Source organism: Equus asinus, chromosome 26, assembly GCF_041296235.1.
Source record: "Equus asinus isolate D_3611 breed Donkey chromosome 26, EquAss-T2T_v2, whole genome shotgun sequence".
Taxonomy (NCBI): domain Eukaryota; kingdom Metazoa; phylum Chordata; class Mammalia; order Perissodactyla; family Equidae; genus Equus; species Equus asinus.
The window spans coordinates 35550206-35570647 of NC_091815.1; the positions used below are offsets into that span (position 1 = coordinate 35550206).

The following is a 20442-nucleotide window of genomic DNA, read 5'->3' on the forward strand; positions in this document are numbered from 1 at the left end:
TTTTATTCTTGTCTCCATAATGACAGCATCTTGATGATGGAAGTCCATCTTTTTCCCTTTGCTTATTGTGGTAAAATGTGCATAAAATAAAACTTGCCATTTTTTTTAAGATTTTATTTTTTCCTTTTTCTCCCCAAAGCTCCCCGGTACATAGTTGTATATTCTTCGTTGTGGGTCTTTCTAGTTGTGGCATGTGGGACACTGCCTCAGCGTGGTTTGATGAGCAGTGCCATGTCCGTGCCCAGGATTCGAACCAACTAAGCGCTGGGCCGCCTGCAGTGGAGCACACGAACTTAACCACTCCGCCATGGGGCCAGCCCCCAAACTTGCCATTTTTAACATTTTATAAGGTACAAGTCAGTGACACTAGGTACATTTACAGTGTTGTGCAACCATTCCCACTGTCTATTTCCTGAACTTTTCTGTCATCCCAAACAGTAACTCTGCCCAATTACACAACAATGCCCCATCCCACATCCTCTAGTTCCCAGCAGCCACCATTCTACTTTCTGCTTCCATGAATTTGCCTTTGTAGGTGACTCATATAAGCAGAATCACGCAAAATTCATCCTTTTGTTTCTGTTTCCTTTCATTTACCATATTGTTTTCAAGTTTCATCCATGTTTAGCATGCTTCAGAATTTTGTTCATTTCTTTTTAACACTGAATGGTATTCCATTGTATGTATTTACCACATTTGGTTCACCTGTTCTTCAGTTGGTGGACACCAGGATTGGTTCCACTGCTCCCTGGAATAATGCTGCTACGAACAATGGTGTCCAAGTATTTGGTATATCCACGCTTTCAATACCTTTGAGTACAAACCTGGAAGTGGAAGTGCTGCTAATATGTTGATTCTACATTTAACTTTTGGAGGAAATTCCAAAGGGTTTCCCACGAGGCTGAACCATTTTTCATTCCCACAAGCAATGCATGAGGGTTCCAATTTGTCCACATCTTCACCAGCACATTTTATTTTCTGGGTGTTGTTTAATACACAAAATTATTGTCTCAATGGGCGTGAAGTCATATTTCATTGTGGTTTTTCTTTGCATTTCTCTAATGACTGACAATGTTGACCATCTTTTCATGTGCTCCTTGATCCCCTGTATCCTCTTTACAAAAGAGTCTCTTCAAAGCCTTTGGATGACAGTGACTTTTGAAGTTGTGTTCATCAGTCCGCCTGGCACCTATGATAATGCTAGCACATCGTAGGTGTGCAATAACACTTGATAAATGAGTCTATGAATTAATGCCTGGATGTCAATCTGTTCAGAGCCATACAATGAAACACACACACACACACACACACACACACACAGACATACCCATACTGGGTAGCATTTACCACTGAGCCTGAGGTATAAACAGGGCTTGGAGAGGCAGGAATGGCGAGGGAAAGTCATTTCAGGAGAAGGAACTGCACGTGCAAAGTCTCTGAGTCACAGAGGCCTTGGCTCAGCTGGGAGAGGAGGCATTGTCAGATGCAGGTAGAGGGAGGAATCTGGGGGAAGAATCCAGCAGGAGACAGATCAGACCAGGCCTTCAAATCCAGCCTGTGGTGTTTGCATCACTGTGATGGGCAACCCAGCAGAGAAGTTTATTTGGGGAGGAAGATGGCCGCTCAACTTTGGCATGCTGAGCAGAGCGATCCTGGGGGCCATTATGGGGAAGGTGTGTCATGAGATATTGGATGGTCAGACACCTGTGTCACTCACCTTAGGGATTAACCCAGGATGGTGTTTGCATCCTCCATGCCTCCTGGAGGTCTGGCTGCCTTCCTCCTGCAGGACCTCATCCTGAGAGAAGAGACCAGGGTCTTTCAGTCTTATTGGATTGTGGTGCAGCGGGCAGCAGACTCACCCCTTCTTCCCTTTTAGGGTCAGGAGGGGTGACTGAGGTGGGAGAGGGCGGGTGAGCAGCACAGCAGGTACATACCATGCTGGACACTTTGTGGGCGTGTCATGGTAGCTCCCACTGTGGATCTCCCACCCCCAGCCCACCCCCTTCAGCTTCATGCCTTCCTCACGCTTTGAGCCATTTGGGCCCCTTCAGCCCTGGTGCTGGGACTCAGCCAGGAGCCCCCTGCCCTCCCCACACCTCCCCTTCCCCTGGGACAATGCTCACATGAGGGAGATGAGGCAGAGGAGGAGGAGCAGGGTCTTCACAGCCGCTTCCCCAATGGCCTCCAGCATCACCTCTGCCACGGCCCTGATCTCCCTGTAGGAACATAGGACAAGGATGGATCCACCTGCCCCACTACAATCCTGTGTCCTTCTGCTCCCAGTAGGATCTGGACATTGCTTCTCCAGGCCCTTCTCCATCACTGGATGTGGGACCACCTGTGCCAAGGCCTCACTCCTCCCCACTCTCTGAACTTGCAGCACTTGGACAGAGGGCTCTGGGGCCACCTGCCCAGGGACCAGTGAGCTGAGGGGCCTTGGAGGGTTGAGGTCCAGTGTGCAGCCCCTGGACACTCACTCTGCAGGGAGAGGCTCAGAGAGAAGTGCTGGGAGCCCAGAGTGTTCTGTGCTTGGCTGGTGAATTCCCCTTCATTTCTGACATCTACTCGAGGCAGCTCCAGCACCCCAGGGTTCGAGAGCTGTGAGGGGTTCAGGGTCAGGCTCCCCTGGGCCCAGCTCAGCCTGGCAGGTGGGTTGCTGTCAGCGACAGAGACCAGGTGCAGGGACTGGTGGTCCAGGACTGAAAGAGATGAGCCATTCTCCAGGATGGTGGGTGCTGGAGAAAGAGACAGAGGGTCAATGAGAGAAACAGGTCAAGACAAAGAGGAAGGATACAGGTGGAGACTGGCTCAGAGGAAGAGATTTAGACACACAGAGACTGAGAGAGACTCAGACTCTACGAGAGGAACCCAGAAAGAGGGAGTGGGCAGGAGCCCAGGTCACTGCTAAGGTGCCATCTTTCTCTGCTCTCCATGAGGTAGATTTGTCTCTGACCTGATGGGCTGTCTGGCAGGACGTTGAGAATTGTGGGGGCTTTCCCTCTGTGCTGTCCCCATGTCTGAACTTGGTACCTGGTTTCTCACTTATCTCTCACTTAATCCCTGGATAACTGGAGCTCTAGATCCAGCTAGACCCTGCATCCATCCCAATTCTAGACAGAAGGGATTATTTCCTACCTGTGCTATTTCCTTGGGAGATGCTGATGGCCATGTTCTGTGGAGCATCTGGGACAGAAGGATGTAGCAGCCTCAACATCCATGGCAATAGATGGGTGGGCACTGGGTCTTTCCCCCCAGGAGCCATGGAAACAGGTGAAGGAGGACCCCTGCCTGTTGGACTAGCAGGATTCCTACATCAAGCCCTGCCCCAGCTCTGCCCTTGCGCCACCCCTGAAGGGATGGGGGCACCCTGTCCCGGCACTCACAGGTGACGTTGAGCTGGGTGGTCCTTTCCACAGTCAGTCCAGCTGCAGGGAACTTCACCTGACAGGTGAGGCTGGTGCCATGGTCCTGGGGCCATCGGGTGAGGGTGAGCACCGAGGAGAAGAGGGTCCTTGGGCCCAGGGAGGTGAGAGCAGCTGATGGCCAGGAGAAGATGGGTGATTTGCCCTCCTCACAGGCCCAGGGCACAGAGCACGTCAGGTTTCTGGGTCAGCTGGACTCCAAGGGCCCCGAGATATGGATGTTTGGCCTGTAAGTCAGGGCTGGTGAGGACAGAGAGGAGGTTGGGACAGCTCAGCATGTTTTCAGCCTGCCCAGGGTCTTTTCCTGACTGTCTCTACCCCATCCCAACCTCAGGAGGAACAGAACCTTCATTTCTCTATTTCCAGTGTCCCACACTCTGGGGCTTTTCCCTGGGCCCCTACCATACCTGTCACATGCAGAGAGAACGTCTTATCTAGATATGAGTATTTCCTGAAGGATTTCTCCATACGAAAGAAGTAAGTCTCACTGTCCCCCAGGTTGATGTCTCTGATGCTCAGGGAGCAGCTTCTGGCCTGGGGGTCTCCGAGGAGGAAGAACCGGCCCTGGGTGCTCTCATGCAGCTTCTGCTCTGGTTTGTTTGTGGCCATCAGAGAATCATGGTTTCTATACACTCCTTCCCAGAGCCAAGACACATAGAGGGTTCCAAAGGTTGTCCAGGGATAGGAAAATTTGCAGGGCACGACGACACATAGGCCCTCATGCACTGTCAGGGACTGTCGTAGTTCCAGCTGGTAACTCTGACCCTGAGCCGTGGGCGCTGGGGAGAAGGAGAAACTCAGCCTGGAGATCCAGGGCCTCCCCAGATTGGGGCCCCCTCCTCCCCTTGACCACTCACCTCCCCACAGCATGGGCAGCAACAGCAGCAGCTGCAGCGACATCCTGTCCTCATGCCCTGGGATAGTCTGCCTTCTGGGGTGCCTCTGAGAGAGCAGAGAATGTTGCAGATGTGGGAGGACAGAGGAAGCTTAGACAGGAAGCCTATGGTGAGAACAAAGGGCCACAAGCCCAGAAAAGGAAACTTCAGACCACAGAATCAGCTGTGACTGCCCATTTGATATCATCCTTGCCCATTTCTGCATGTGACAGATGAACCCTGAAGCTCAGACAGACAAGGGGCTTGCCCTAGTAATGCCACTAGGAAGGACAAGAGCCCCCAAGTCCTGCCTCCTGGGCTCATGCACAGCTGTCTGTACTGGAGAAGCAGGTCCCACCTGGCCAGCTCCTGGAGTCAAGAGTGCAGGGAGGGCGGCTTCCCCGTGAGGACAGCTAGGGAAAGCCTGTTTATTTGCCTGTGATTTGGCTTGAAAATTCACATATGGGTTTTTAGTTAAGGACTGAACTCCTCCCATGGTTCTATCCATAGACCTACCGCCTCCTAGGAAGGTCGCTGGGCATGCAGTGCTGGGATCATGACCTTGACCCTAACATCTGGGGAGGTACTTAGGGGCAGGGGCATGGCTTGCAGTCCAGTGGGGAGAGAAGAATCCTCTTACAGAAGCTACTGACAGTGCTGTTTAAACTGAAAGATGGTTGCGCTTCAGGTGAAAGGGGTGAAGACCTGGGGTATCTGGGACAAGCTGGAGAGGAGAAAAAGTCTCAGATGCCAGAGTGTGGCCGTAGGGGCAGCCTCTGCATTGGCCTCCCCCTCTCTCAGCCCCAGCGTCCTGATCACTTCCCACACCCGTCAGATAAGGAGCAGGTGTGTTCCTGTCTCTAGGGGTCTCTTCTGGGACCCTTGGCTACTTGTCACCTTTAGAGACAGTGTCATATATTGGCAGTCATATTTCGCATAATATTTATTTATTGTGAAGTCTTCCCACTTTCCCACATCTTGGAAAATATGAAGCTCCGAGATCAACTGTGGGCCCTTGTTTCCCTGAGGAGGTTGAGTCGGCCCTAGATTCTCTCTTCCACGTTTGGTAGGGTCTGCGGCCAGAGGATTATGGTGTCTTTTGGCCACCTTCACGATGTGAAGGTGAGAGTTGAGTGGGCTAACATCCGTGCCAGAAAATCCATGAGTTGGATTGGAGAATGGGATAGGATGCACAGGCAGGCCCTCCTTCATGGTCACTGTCTGAAGGTGACAAACTCTACCTGCACCATCCTCCAGGGACCACTGCAGGAAACACTTTCTGACTGCAGCCCATCCAGAAGAGCTGTCTCCCTCACAGTTGTGGCCACCATGGCAGCAGCATCTCTGGGCTTCAGAGGATTGTCTAGATTCCCATGATACCATCTCATCAGCATCTCCCAGCTGGCAGGTGGGGGTGACTCTGAGGTGGTCAGCAAGCTTGGAGCTCTTTCTAGATTGAAATCTACGGTTTCTGCCACAAACTTCTCTCTTCGACAAGAATACCGCTCTCTCCCTCATGCCACAGCAGGGGAAGTGAAACCTGAGGTTTTCTCTCCTGGAACCACAGCAGGTGGAGCCTCCTTCCTCCCGTAACCTGAAACCCACCCTCTTACTTCCTGAAGACCAGCCCCCACTTCTGTCAACATGTAAGTGGAGTTTGGGGATCTGTTTTTCCCCAGATAGATTTCTTGGAGCCTGTCTCATGGGGACAGAGGAGTGAGACACCAAGACTCTCCTGGGACTGAATCCTTTCTGTGTTGGACCCACTCCAGGGCTGGAACAGCCTGGGGCTTCAGGAGGCATTGAGTGAATTCTTGAATTCATCTGCAGTGAGAGCCTCTATGGACAGAGGCTGGGACTGAGCCAGGAGCCCTGACTCCAGTGCCAAACTTGGGTGAGCTGTTTGGGTTCAGGGTGAGCCAGAACTTGTGACTGGATCTTTGCTCATCCTCACATTTCCTCTTAGCCTTGCACATACATGTACAGAATATCTCTCCTCATCTTCTCTACAGCTCTTCCAGCCTCTACAATTCTCCTCCACGGGGTTACCACCTAATTCCCCTCTCCTTACTGATCTCCCTCTTGTAGTCTGTAGGTCTCGCACTGACAGCGATCTATCTCTGATGTCACGGAACACTTTTCTCTGTCTCAGCAAACTCAGTCATGTGCCTCCACACTTTGCATGTCTTCTGTCACTTCCAAAGACAACGCTTCCATCAGCCTCCTGATATTTCATTCCTTCATTTATCTGACAGACATTGAAACACAATTTTAAAAAATCTTTCATGATTTTGCACGGAGATAGAGTCAGCAAAGGACCATGAGTCTTGTTCTCTTCCCTCCGGAACTCTATTTGGGTACCAGCCAGAGACTAAGTGAGAGAAAGAGAGGCAGAGCGGGAGAGGGTGGAGGAGAGAGGCAGATATATCAGCATGTTGGGGAGAGAGGCCCTTCCTGTCTGTGAGAGGTGTAAGAGGAGGGCATGCGAGCTTTCCTCAGACAGGGAGAAATTTCTGAAGAGATTAGAGGTAGAGTTTACCCTGAGAAGGAAGAAACCAAGGGTATGTGAGAAATCCCGCTCTGATGGAATATAAGGTGCTATTTCCTGGGGGTGGCAAGGAGCCTGAGAAGGGCTGGCCAAGACTGGGAGGTCATATCCAGTCTCCAAGCTCCTCCCAATTCTCCCATCAGGATGGGGGGGGGGGGCCCAGAGGGGAGCGCTCTTTTCAGGCAAGACACAGCCTGGTCCTTGGGGGAAAAGTATGGATGACGCTGTCCGTGGTGCTGAAGCAGAATTGACTCCCTGGATAGGAATAACTGGGCTGAGGGGAGGGGTCTGACTAGACAGGTACTAGATCTGGGCCTCAGATCAGGAAAAGCAGCTGACTCAGAGGTAATGACCTGCCTGGGAAGGATAAAATCGGGGACAGGCGGATCTTCTGCTTTGGGGACTGAGCTTCCCCTGTACCCATCCCCCTTCTTGACTCCAGAATGTCCTGCGGGCTCGGCCAAGCTGCTGAATCCAGGCCAGCACCAGCCCAACTCTAAATTCCTACTATGTGAGAAAAATAAAGCTCTATTTTTTAAAGTTCCTGAAATTCAGCATTTTTGTATCTTAGTGCAAAATGCATTTTACTTGATGCAAAAAGTCAGGAGTGGTGGTGATTCCTCCAATTCCATGTGAAGCTAATGCAACATTTTCCAGAAGTGCCCTCCTCATTTACAGCTCCAGATGGCACATGAGAGTGCCTGTATGACTGATTTTTTTCAGTTTTGCTGAATCAAGATTAGAGAAATAGTGTTACATTCTTTCTTTACTTTGCATTGATGTGATTATAAAGAGCTTTCCCATCTAAATTTTTATTAACTTTAATCCTTCTTTGTCAGTTATCTATTCCAAGGTTTTACACAGAGGGAACTTGGAAGTTTCCTCAGTGACTTCTTGAAAGTTATTAATCTCATCCCTAGCATTTATCTTAGAGGAAAATATTTTGCCAACAAAATATGCACCCCTAAATTTCAAAATTTAGGTTTTATCCTTTTTGAACTTTGTGTAAATGGCAGCATACAGCATGCATTTTTTATGGCTAGGTCTACTTAATATTAGTTTTTTAAATTTTTTTATTGTGAAGTGTATAACATAGGAAGAAGACACTCAACTAGCTCCAGCAGTGAGGGGAGACAGATAAATGAACTTTATCCGAGGATAACAGGCAACCATGGAAGGTTTTGAGCAGGAAAGGGGCAGGTTCTTATAAATATCAAACTGATCCCCTTGAGGCCAGTTTAGGGAAGAGTTGGAAGGGAGAGACGGTGGCCAAGAGGCCAGAGGGAAATTGTTTCAAGATCTCCGGAGGGGAGACCCAGCCATCCTGGAGACAGCTGTCTTGGTGATGGAGGAAAGAAGCAATTTAGGACACTTTCAGGAAGTGAAATTTGAAGGGAAGTGTGAAGGGTGAGGGAGGGAGATATCTAGAGTGACTCCCAGAGCCCTGACTCTAGGAACTAACATGGGAATGAAGGTGCCATTGTCCAGAGGAGGACAAATGTGCGGGGCTTGGTAGGGAGAAGGTGGTAGAGAAGGCAGCAGAGTTGGGTGGGCATTTCACCAAGGAGGAACAGAGGGCTTAAGCGGAGCTGTGGGAATACACCCATGCGCGCGCACACACACACACACACGTGCGCGCACACCTCCCACACCAAGGCACATGTTATTTTAATCATTTAAATTCAGGGAAAAAGAAAATATTCAAACCAGCCAAAGACAAAGACAAAGTACAAGGATGAAAATTACAGCAGAATTCTCCTAAGAAACTATGCAGCCAAAGAACGTGAACTGAAAGGAGAAAAATGTCAACCTACAATATCTTACACAATAAACAGATCCTTCCAAAGCTAATGTAAATGAGCACTTTTCTGGACCAAAAATAGCCAAGGGATTTCATCCCCAGTGTACCGCCGCTACAAGAAATATATGAAAAGATCTTCAAGCAAGAGGAAAGTGATACAATAGAGACACTGGAATGTGTACAAAGGAATGAAGAGCCATTGAAATGGTTAATATTCAGATCAATATAAAAGAGTTTATTCTTCTAATTAAAAAATATCTTTTCATCCAGCCCTGGTGGTTAAGATTTGGCACTCTCACCGCCATGGCCTGGGCTCATTTCCCAGTCATGGAACCAAACCATCCTTCTGTCAGTTGTCTTACTGTGGCAGAGACTCGCATAGAGAACTAACAACTAGAATACACAACCATGCACTGAAGACTTGAAAAAAACTATCCCTTTAAAATGAACTGTTTTTAAAGAATAATATGTTGGGGAATTTATAACATTATATTATGGGGTTGAATTGTGGGCTTCTCAAAACCACATTAAGGCAAGCATGCAGATGCAACATATTACTTGAAGTATAATTCAAATTAATAATAGAAAATATCTATCTCCTCACATGCCCTCCAAACGTTTGTGTAGAACCATCAGGAAGAGTCCTGGAGAGCAGAGGTGAAGGGTCCTTTCTGGAGAGGAGGCAGGGCCATGTCATGCAGCCCCTCCTGGCTCCACAAAGATGTGCCTTTGAAGGTCTCGGGACACAGTGGTCTGATGGATCCTCATCCACCTGTCAGGGTTCTGGAGCCCACAACTCTCAATGGCTGGGAGGAAGGGGGCTCAGTCACACCTTGCAAAGCTATCCCCTTGGGATCCTCTGAACCTGCAGGGGAAATAGAGCTCAACAATGATGCTGTGGAGGGTGTGCTCTGGAGAGGACAATGCGGGTGAAGCCACCCAAGGTGTCCCCCGGTATAGGACACCTTGAGAAGCGCTTCTCACCTAGTGTAGTAGCTCCAGGTGAGGCCATAGGTGAGAAGGAAGCCAGCCCCCATTAGGGCCCCCCTGAGCAGGGTGAGGGCTAGAGGCCAGGTGCCCCGCTGCTCCCCAGAGATGTGGAGGAAGGAAGAGGAGATACCTGTTGGAGAAAAGGGGGAGAAGGATGGAGAGATGAGGTTCCTAAAGTCCACATCTGAGCCTGTTCATGGCCACACCTAGAACGCAGGTATCCTGCTGTACTCACCCTCCACAACTAAGTTAACAGAGATGTAGTAGGAGCCCCCAGGGTGCTGAGCTTGGCAGGTGAATTCACCTCCATCCTCTAAGACCACCCGCGGCAGCTCCAGGACCCCAGGATCCAAGGGTTGAGAGGGGGTCAGCAACAGGCTTCCCCAGGACCAGCTCAGCCTGGCTGGGTAGTTGCCATCAGTGTCACAGACCAGGCGCAGGGACTGACCCTCCTGGACTCGCAGGGAGGTGGTATTGCGCAGGACCCCTGGGACTAGGGAGACAGAGAGAGCCATAGGGCAAGGCTGAGAAGCCCTGTCTCCCTCTGCCCTCCCACAGACGCAGGAATGGAAAATAGTGTTCCTGAGACAGCATTGAAAGCAAGGGTTGAGCGGGGTGAAGATCATGAAGTGAGGTGGGGGAAGGAGAGGCAACTGGAGGATGGAGGACAGGGACAGGGGATGGACATCTGAGGAAGAGTTGACCATGTCTAGATGCAGGAAGGACCATGCCAGGCAGTGGACCTTGGTGTGTGAACCATGCAGGGGCTGACACACGTAGGTCTGACCACTTTGAGGCTTCCACAAGGTGATGCTTTCAGCTTCTCCCCTGAGGGCCACATGGGGCTCTGTGAGGGTTCTGAGCAAGGAAGGAAGAAGGTCAGCTCTGGGGTATGTAGAGATTCCTGTGGAGTCCAAAATCTGGCAGGTGGAAGGATGCAGACTGGAGGCTGGCAGTCCAGAGAGGAGGCTGGTCCTGTCCAGTTCTCACTCATGTCCAGGTGAGAGTGAGTGAGAATGGAGGCCAGATGTGGGGCTGCAGCCGTGTGGATGGAGGAAGAGAGGGATTTGAGACATTTTCAGGTAGTCAAGTATCAAAACTCACTGAGTCACGGGGAGTGTAGGGTGACACACAGAGATGTCTGAAGTAACTTCCAGGATATTGACTCAGGTGATTCGGGTAGGAAGGGCCCAAGAAGGGGGAGGGGAGGACACTTAGGACAATCTCAGCTCAACAGGGATTTGTGAGGGTCTTCAGGGCAGAGGTCCAATTGGAAGTACCAGGATGGACAAATTGACCACCGTGCACGAAGTGGCTGGATGCTCCATGCCCAGATGTGAGGACTCAGTCTCCTCGTGGGAGATGGAGACGGGACAGTCAGAGAAGGAGGAGGGAACCAGGGAAAGGATGTCATGAGACAGTGAGGGGAGAGAGAAGGTCAAGAGAGAGGAGGCAACTGGAGGTGACATGAATGGTCAACTAGGAATTCACAGAGACCCTAGAGAGTCTTGTCAGTGGACAGGAAGTGGCGAGAGCTCACACAGGACAAGAGAGGGGAAAGAGTGCCGGGGGTTCATTCGGTCCAACCCGCACACAGTCCCCTGACTAGACCTTTGAGACCTCAATTCCACCCAGGCCTCTCCACCTGTGCTGTTTCCCCAGAAGACGTGGACGGTCAGGGTCTGTGGAGCATCTGGAACAGAAATAAATAAGAGGCCTCCTGAAGTAGGATGGGGTGGCCATGAGCCAGGTGGTGGAGTCTGGGTATTCTCTCCATCTCGACCCAGGTCATGTCTCTAAGAACAGTCCCCAAAATGCCACCCAGATCCTGCCTCCCCACTTCCAGGAGCAGGAACTACCAAACAGCTGTAGGGGTCTGTCGGGAGAGAGAGCAGAGGGATCAGAGGAGCCTCTCTCCTCCCAAGGACCCAGGCATCCTTCCCCAGGTGTGTTCCCACTCACTGGTCACAAAGAGGCTCAAGGAGGCTTGCAGGGAGCCCAGCAGGTGCTGAGCTCGGCAGACGTATTTCCCATGGTGCCCCAACTCCACCCGGGGCAGCTCCAGGACCCCAGGGTTCGAGGTGCTCAGGGTCAGGCTCCCCCGGATCCAGGTTATCATGGCAGGAGGGTTGCTGTTGGTGACACAGACCAGGCGCAGGGACTGGCCCTCCTGGACTGGAAGAGAGGAGCCATTGCCCAGAGATTGAGCTCCTGGCAAGACAGAAAGAAAGCTGTGCCCAAGACATCATTAGGGGCTCTCTCTGTGTCTGTCTCTGTCTCTCTCTCTTTTCCTTCCATGATGCAGATCTGTGTCTTCTCTTCCACTCCCTGAGGAGCACATACTGTCTTGGCTCAGCCCCAAGGGAACAGGGCTAGGAGCAGGCATTGCAGCCTTTCCAAGTGGCTATTGTGCATTCTCCTGAACTGCCTTGACCCCCAGGTCACTTGTCTTGGCCATCTATGCCAGTGCAGATCCCAGATTTTCATCTAAGATCCTCGTCATTTAATCTTTATATAATGTCACTTGATCTTACAATGCTTCACTAAGACCTGGTAATTTGGAAGTGCATGAGAGCTTACAGCCTCATTGGTGAGATCCCCAAAAGCAGGCCCCCACAGAGCAATATGACAACATGGCTTGTGATGGGGACAAATCCAGTGGAAGGAGCCCTGAGGAGGGGAGTGCATTGAGACCCTCAGGACAGGGAGGGCTTCCTGGAGGAGGAGAGGCTTAACAGAGCCTGAGATTGAGTGGGAACTGGTTAGAGGATGATGCTGATGGGAGGACCTTGTGGAGGAAGGTACAAGATGTGCAAATACAGCGGAGGTGTGAAATGACCTGCATGCTCGGGGAAAAGGAAATAGTTCTGTGAGGTTTGAGTCAACGGGCATGTTTGGGAGTGTTTGTATATGAGGCTGCTGGAAGAAATTATGGGAGATTTAAAAATCAATATTAGACTGGGGAAAGTCAGAGAGATAAAAGAAAACATTGATAAATGTACCCAGTGGTTTACTAGTAAATATTTAACAACCAGCTTATTCATGGTGGGGGGAGGCAGGAGTCCTGATCTACACTATTTGCCAATTTCCTTGGTGAATACTCCCATCTTGGTCAATATCAAGCACCAATTTGAACTGAATGTAGAGTTGGGCAAAGATGGATACAGTTGGCTGTTGCCAACCAGTCAGAACCAACACCGGGTACACCAATAAGACCAATTCAGAAGAAAAATGCATGTTTCTGCCTGGGAAAATCTCCATATGCTAAGTCAAAAGGCCATCAATAGACTGGAAATCAATCCTTTCCACTAACACAGAGCTGATGTCTGTAATATGAAAAGAGCTTCTTCAAACCATCAAGAAAAAGTCCGCAAAGAAATACAAACCATTCTTAAACATAATGGAAGATATTCAACCTAGTCACAAAATGACACTGCAACTTAACATGACCGTCAGTCCACTTAAGATCAGAGAGGATGGACACGTTCAGCAGGGAAGGGGGCACATTGCAGGTGGGAGGAGAAGCAGAAGCACCTCCATGCAGTGGGATTGGCAACATCTGTAGAAACTGCACTCGTGCCCTTTGATCCAGGACTTTCCTTTCCAGAAAATTATCTGACACACACACAAAGACACACACACACACACACACACACGGGGAATGTTTGTAAGAGTTTATTCAGTGCAGTATTATTTGTCTGAGTAGAAGACTGGAAACACTCTAGTTTTCAACCATCAGGGGATCAATTAATTACCGTATTGTATAATTTACTTCCAAATAGCAAACTATGGAGTCATCAATATCTCGAGTTGATACAATACAATATCGTGTATCCATGACACACCAAGTTTGAGACAAAGATGTCTTGAATTCAAAGAAATGTACTAATGTCACTTCCTTAGTTGTGACAAATTTGCCAAGGTGATGGGAGATTTGAACAATGATGGAAGCTGGCTGAGGGATTATGGAAATTTTCTGTACTGTGTCTAAATCTAAAATTACTCCACATAAAAAGTTTATTAAAAATAATAATAAAGATGCAGAGCAGTGTGTATAGTATGATGTGTACATATGTGTGTGTGTTTAAATGTATATGCGTAGGTTATATTTGGGGAGATAACCAAGAGGGAGGTACACAGGTTCTGAATACTGTTTTATTCCTACTAAATTTTGCTGGGGATGGACTTGAGTTTCCCCCAAATTCATGTGTTAAAGCCCTAACCCCCAGTGTGATGGTATTTGGAAGGTATCTGGAGGGGCCCTTTGGAGGTGATTGGGGTCAGATGAAGTTATGAGAATGGGGCTCTCGTGATGACATTGGTGCCCTCATAAGAAGAGACACCAGAGAGCTGGCTCTCTCAGCCCTGTGAGGACACAACCAGAAGGCAGCCATCTACAAGGCAGGAAGAGAGTCCTCATCAGGAACCCAATGGCTGACACCTTGATCTTGGACTTCCAGTCTCCAGAACTGTGAGAAATAAATTCCTCTTGTTTAAGCTGCCCAGTCTGGAGCAATTTGTAATGGCAACCAGACTAAGACACACTTTATGCTTCCTATTTTAGAAACTAACATTAAAATGATCCAAGGAGGCTGAAGGAGGAGGTGGGATCCAGATCCTAAGGAGAATGAGGGCAGGACTTGGGACATGGATGTGTCCCTGGCATGGGGACAGCACATCCATCGGACATTGAAGAGGCCATGCCAGCCCCCTGAGAACAGGGTCATCGGTGGGTCGAGGACAGTTTCTAAGCTGATGAATAAGTGGAGGCTTCCCACCTCTGTTGCCCCAAAACCTGGCCTGAGCCTTTCTCCCATCTGACTTCTGGGCCCCAGCTCTGCTCTGAAAGGAGGAGACAGACCCTGCTTCCACCACAACCCCTAGAGTGGAGAGGTTGCTCCCTACCTGTGCTTTCTCTCCGGAACACGCTGATGGTCAGGTTCTGTGGCGCATCTGGACAGACATAATTGTTCCCTTTTCAGTGGCAGGAAGGTGGGTGTTGGCCCTTTTTCACCAGTACTTTAGAAATAAGGGGGAGAGATGGGGTTGGGAGTCCTCTTTCCTTCCTCCCCAGAGCCAGCTTGCAGGACCCAGCACCCAGTATCACAGGCCCTGCCTCCCCCTCCTCCTCCTCCACACCCACTGCCCTCAGGGACCTGGCCATCCTGGCCTGACACTCACAGGACACGTTGAGCTGGATGGTCCTCTCTGTGCTCACTCCTGCTCCAGGGAATATTACTCGACAGGTGAGATTGGTGCCGTGGTCCTGGGGCCCCGGGGTGAGGGTGAGCACTGGCGAATGGGGATTCTTGGAGTCCAAGGAGGTAAGGGCCATCCCGCTCCATGAGAAGGTGGGGGGTGTCCCCCTCTTACAGGCCCATGGCACTGTACAGGTGATGTTCTTGGGGTCGCCAGATTCTAGGATACCCTGGATGTGGATGTCAGGTATCTGCGTCAGAGCTGAGGAGGGGAGAGATAGAGACACAAACCTGGAAGTTGGGACCCCAAGTGTCACTCTAAGAGCAAACTCTGCCTCAGCCAGCCATCTTCATCCCAACAGCTCAGGCGTCCCATCCTCCTGGGTCCCCCTGAGCCCCTCCCAGGGTGAGGAGTAGGAGATCCCCTCCAGCTGTGCCCTGGAGCCCTCAGTCCCATCCATATGTCATTTCGTTGACCCCAAACCTTACCCATCACATGCACAGAAAGCTGGTGGTCTCTGTAATTATATCTCACAAAAGATCCTCTCTCCACCCTAAAGAAGTATGTCTCAGAGTCACTCCTCCTGGCATCTCTGATGTCCAGGGAGCAGCTGTAGGTCTGGGGGGTCCCCGAGGAGGTGGAATCGGTCCCGAGTCTCCTCCTGCACTTCACGATCTGGGTTGTTTGTGGCCACAGGAGCATCCCGGTCTATATTTGCTCCTTCCTGGAACCAGTAGCCATGGGCTGGGACAGCGTATGTACAGTTATCCCATGGGTGGGAGAAAGAGCAGAGCACACGAACACATAGGCCCTCCTGCACAGTCACAGACATCTTCACTTTCAACCAGAATGTGTCATACCGAGTCAGGGACCCTGAGGGGAAACAAGGGTCAGCTGCAACTCCTGCCCGCCGGCCCCTCTCCCTTCGGCCCACTCACCTGCCCACAGCAGGGGCAGCAGCAGTGGCAGCATCTCTGAGTAGAGGGTTCTGGGCATCTTTCCTGTGTTTGAAAAGAGAAGGGGAAGGCTAGGGAGTGAGGGGGCTGTGGGGACGCCCAACGGAAGCTGGGGAGGAGCACATGACCTCAGCCTTTCACAGAAGAGGAACTGAAGACTGGAGCTTGTTCCCCCTCTGCACAGATGGGACAGACACCCCACGATCCAGAGACCCTGATTCCAACCCAGGGGAGAGCAGAAAAGGAGCAGACCCTGTGTCCTGCCCCCATCTCAGGGATTCCCTCCAGAACCTGAACCTGGACCAGGCCCTCTGAGGCCATCTGAGGAGTGGGACACAGTGAGTCTCTAAGGGCCTCCCATCTAGGGTGATTTTCTGAGCATGTCGTCTACACCAGGGAGCTGGTCAGCTCCTGCTGGGCCACAGAAGGTCACAGCCTGATCTAAAGCCCAGGTGGTCAGTCCTGCCAGGTAAAGAATACTTTAGGGTCTGTGTGACGGTTTAGGGTAGAAGAAAAGAAGGAAGTGCTAACTGAGGTGAAATTAGCATCCGATCATTTATTCATTCATTCTCCAAACACTTAGTGAGCATCTATGTGTTGGGGAGGCTGGAGACAAGAAGGGAAATGACCCACCTGGTCCATGCCCATGAGATGCTCCCCACCCGATGGAGTCACTTCTTCCCCAAACACTCAACTGTTGGGCTTTAGATCTCAGTCTTTGATGAGTTTGCTGTGTGTCCTGCAAGAACACTGTGTTATTTCTAAAATATGAGTAGAGGTTTTTTTTTAACTTATTGTATGCTGATTCATGAAATTTCAATGACGTGTCTAAAATAAAAACTATGCAGCATCCTCATATAAAACAAAGAGGAGAGCACATGTCCTAGGAGCCAGTGCAGAGGAAACATCTTTTCCCTGAATGCCGCCGTTCAGCGTTGTGTGGACTGGAGTGAATTGTTTTAGATCCTCATCATGCAGATTAGTGCTTCCTGTCATGGAAATCATCTTCTTAGCACAGTTACATAATGGCTCACGAACATAATATTTCTAGAAAACGAGTGGAATGTACAGCTACATTTAAAATTTTAGGTTCAGTTCATGTGGTTTTGCATCTCACTCTGTGTCATATAAGTCTGGGAAATCTTTGCCACCAATGACATAAATGCATTTGCCACCATCGATTTGGAAAATGTTTCAAATACAGTAGTTTCTAGAGAACCGTTCCTTCAACCTTACTAACCGAGATTTTGCACCCTCATTTCATATATAGCGGATTGATTCTCTTATAAGTAAAATAATACTAGTTCTGGGTTATCAAAAAAGTAAGAGTGTGGCACGTAAAGGAAACCCCAATGCAATTGCTTTCACAGTCCAGAAAAGTTATACCACGTTCATGGACTGGAAGGTTCTGTGAGTTCTCGTGTTTCTTTAAGGAAACTTATAATTTACATAAGGTAAAATATATCCACTTGAAAGTTGCATTTCTATGGATTTCATCCAATGTATACAGCCCAGTTATGACTCCACCATCAAGAGATAGAGCGTTTCTGCTACCCCAAAAGGAAAACCCACAACTATTTGCAGCTCATCACTCCCACCTGCACTCCCGGTAACCATTGATATACCGTCTATCTTGGTGAATTAATTTTGTCTTCTTGAGATTTTCCTAGAAACGTACTCAGTTATGTCTGGCTTCCCTCACTCAGCACACTATTTTTGAAATGGATCCAGGTTGCATGTTTCTGTCATTCATAATGTCTGATTACTGAGTAGTATTCCATTTTGTGGGTATACTGCAATCTTTTGTTAATTGACCTTTTGACAGACATTTGAGATTTTTGAGTTTTGGGCCATAAATATTAAGAAGTAAGTCTTTTTATGGACATATTTTCACCCTCAAATAATAGTACATGCAACAAGTGGAACTGTTAGATGAAAGAGTAACCATGTGCTTAACTTAAGTAGAAATTATCAGACTGTTGTCCAAAACGGTTTTAACCTTTACAGCCCTGTCTGCAAAAATACCTGAATTCTAGCATCTTGTCACCCTCATTAAACACTTTATCAGTTTTAAAGTTTAACTTTATTTAAAACTTTTTATTTTATTAACTATTTATTTTATTAACTTTTATTTAACTGATAAAGTGTTTTAAATTATCAGTCTTTTAAATTTTAACAATTCTAGTGGTAATGTAGAGACATCTTATCATGCTTTTTGTTTTGTTTTGTTTGCTTTTTGTTTTTCTACAGGGTAGGATTTGGCTTCAGCGAACATGTGTTGCCAATCTCTCTCTCTCTCTCTCTCTCTCTCTTTTTTTGTCCCCAAAGCCCCAGGACATTGTTGCATACCCTAATAGTCAGTCGTTCCAATTCTTCTATGTGAGCTGCTGCCACGGCATGACAACTGACAGACAGGTGGTGTGGTTTGTGACAGGGAAGTGAACCCAGGCCGCCAAAGCCGTGAGTGCCGAAGTTTAACCACTAGGCCATCAGAGCTGGCTCTCATTTTGTTTTTTATTTTTAATTTATTTTCAACTCAGACACAGTGAGATTCACTTTTCATCGTATACAATTTTGAGAGGATAGACAGATGTCTTTCAGTGTGTAACCACAACCACAGTCAAGAGACTGAAGGGAGCCGTCACCCAAGACGTTCCCTCATGCTGTCTCTGGGGAGCCAGATGCTCCCTCCACCCATGACCCCTAAATAGTGCTGATCTGTTCTCCATCCCTCTTGTTTTGCTGTTTACAGAGTGTTGTAGTAATGGAACCAGCAAAATGCAGTCTTCAAAATCTGGCTTCATCCATCTTTAATAATGCATTTGAGGTTTCTCCATGTTACTAAGCATGTGTATCAATAATATATTTCTTTTAAATGCTGGCTGGTGCCCCATTGTTTCAACGTACCCCATTTTGAACACACTTACCAACTGAAGGACATTTTGGGTTGTTTCCGGGTTTGGGACAACTATGCATAAAGCTGCTGTATGTATTCACATGCAGGCATTTGTGGGAACATGCGGTTTTATTTCTCTTGGGTAAATAAACATGCAGGAAGCAGATAGCTCGGTCATATGGAAAGCGGAGGTTTAACCTTATATTAAATTGCCAAACTGTTCTCCAAGGGGACTGTACCATTAGTGTTCCCACCAGCAGCGTGTGTGAATTCTGTCTGCTCCACCTGTCTTTAGTATTTGCTATTATCAAGATTATTTATCTTTTATTTTTGTTCAGTTTTTAAATTATTCTAATAGATGTATATCTCCTGCTGGCTTTCATCTGTAATTTCCTAACGACAAGCGATGTTGAGCATGTCCTCCTGTGCTTGCTTGCCATCTGTTTCTCTTCTTTGGTGAAGTGGTTGAGTAAATCTTTGGCTGCTTTTTAAATTATTATTATGGTAAAATACGCATCACAAAAACCTTACCATTTTAACCATTTTTAATTGCTGAGGTCAGTGGCATTAAGTACATTCACATTGTTTTGGAACCATCACCACCATCCATCTCAAGAACATCTTTCATTTTCCCAAACTGAAATTGTGGCCATTAAAAAAATGACTTTTCATTTCCCCTTGCCCAATGCCCTGGTCACAACCACGCTATGTTCTGTGTGTCTATGAATTTGTCTGGATACCTTTGATTGTCACAGATTGAGAGTACGGTGGGACTGGCAGCTAGTGGGTAGGTGCCAGAGATGCTTCTAAACATCCTATGGTGCACAGGACGGGCCCCTGACAACCAGGAATCACCCAGTCCCGATGGTCAGCAGAGCCAAGATGGAGAATCCTTGTTCTAGACTCTAGGGGCAGTGAGTTCTTCCAGGTATGGGGTGTTGGAGGTTCCGTGTGAGTGTCTGGGGTATAAAAGATCAGTAAGTGTCTTAGACAAAGAGTAGGAGGCAGCCATTCACTCATTAACTCACTCAACAAACACAGACCAAGCTCCATGTTAGAGCTGGAGGCAAACAGGAGACACAACAGACCCTGTTCATGCCCTTGAGATGTTCCCCATCCCGAGGGAGACAGACAATCTACAGCACGTGCCTGGTAGATACTGTGAGGGGAAAAACACAAGCCGGACTGTGGGGCTGCAGGCTCTGTCGGCCAGCTGCTTTGGGCACAAGTCAGCAGACTGGACATGGCTGGACTCTCAGGGGACAAGAGGGGAGAGTCCCAGCTACAGGACCCTGCTGTGTGCCCAGGGTCAATGAGGAGGCAAGATCTGCCTGGGGCAGAGCAGTGGAGGGGGCTCTTCCCACCTCCCCCCTTCATTGTTTCTGCTCCCGAGATGCTTGGCACTTCTCGATTTCCTCAGTGGCCTCCAGGTCTTGCCTCATTTCTGGCCTTCCTTTCTCCAGCCCTGCCACGTGGTCACCCTGACACCCCTACTGGTGGCCATGTCTGCACCCCATGATGGTGTCAGCTCCAGGTGGTACAGATGCCTAGACATCTTTGGGGAGGCTTCCCCTCCTTTCTTGCAGTCACCTCTCTGACCTCCCACGTTGGGAGACCAGCTGGTTTGTTCCACCGGCATTCACCGGACACCACTGTGAGCCCGGCTCCATTCTGGAGCTCTGCTGGGAGGTGAACAGACTCGACCTCAAGGAGCCCCAGGTCCTGCCTGGCTTGGCTATTGTGCGATGCAGT

General features: G+C 49.0%; 1 protein-coding gene and 1 pseudogene across 1 annotated transcript; both read right to left on the reverse strand.

The window, feature by feature from the left end:
• Nucleotides 1-60: 60 nt before the first annotated feature.
• Nucleotides 61-5744, reverse strand: LOC106822300 (sialic acid-binding Ig-like lectin 13; annotated as a pseudogene).
• A 2764-nt stretch (nt 5745-8508) lies between these two features.
• Nucleotides 8509-15864, reverse strand: LOC123281230 (sialic acid-binding Ig-like lectin 14). Its single transcript, XM_070498634.1, is given in 10 exon segments — nt 8509-9514; nt 9634-9769; nt 9875-10132; nt 11285-11332; nt 11602-11814; nt 14545-14592; nt 14821-15099; nt 15327-15462; nt 15464-15711; nt 15777-15864. Coding segments are annotated over 10 exon segments (1467 nt in total). The 5' UTR covers nt 15835-15864; the 3' UTR covers nt 8509-9471.
• Nucleotides 15865-20442: the final 4578 nt, after the last annotated feature.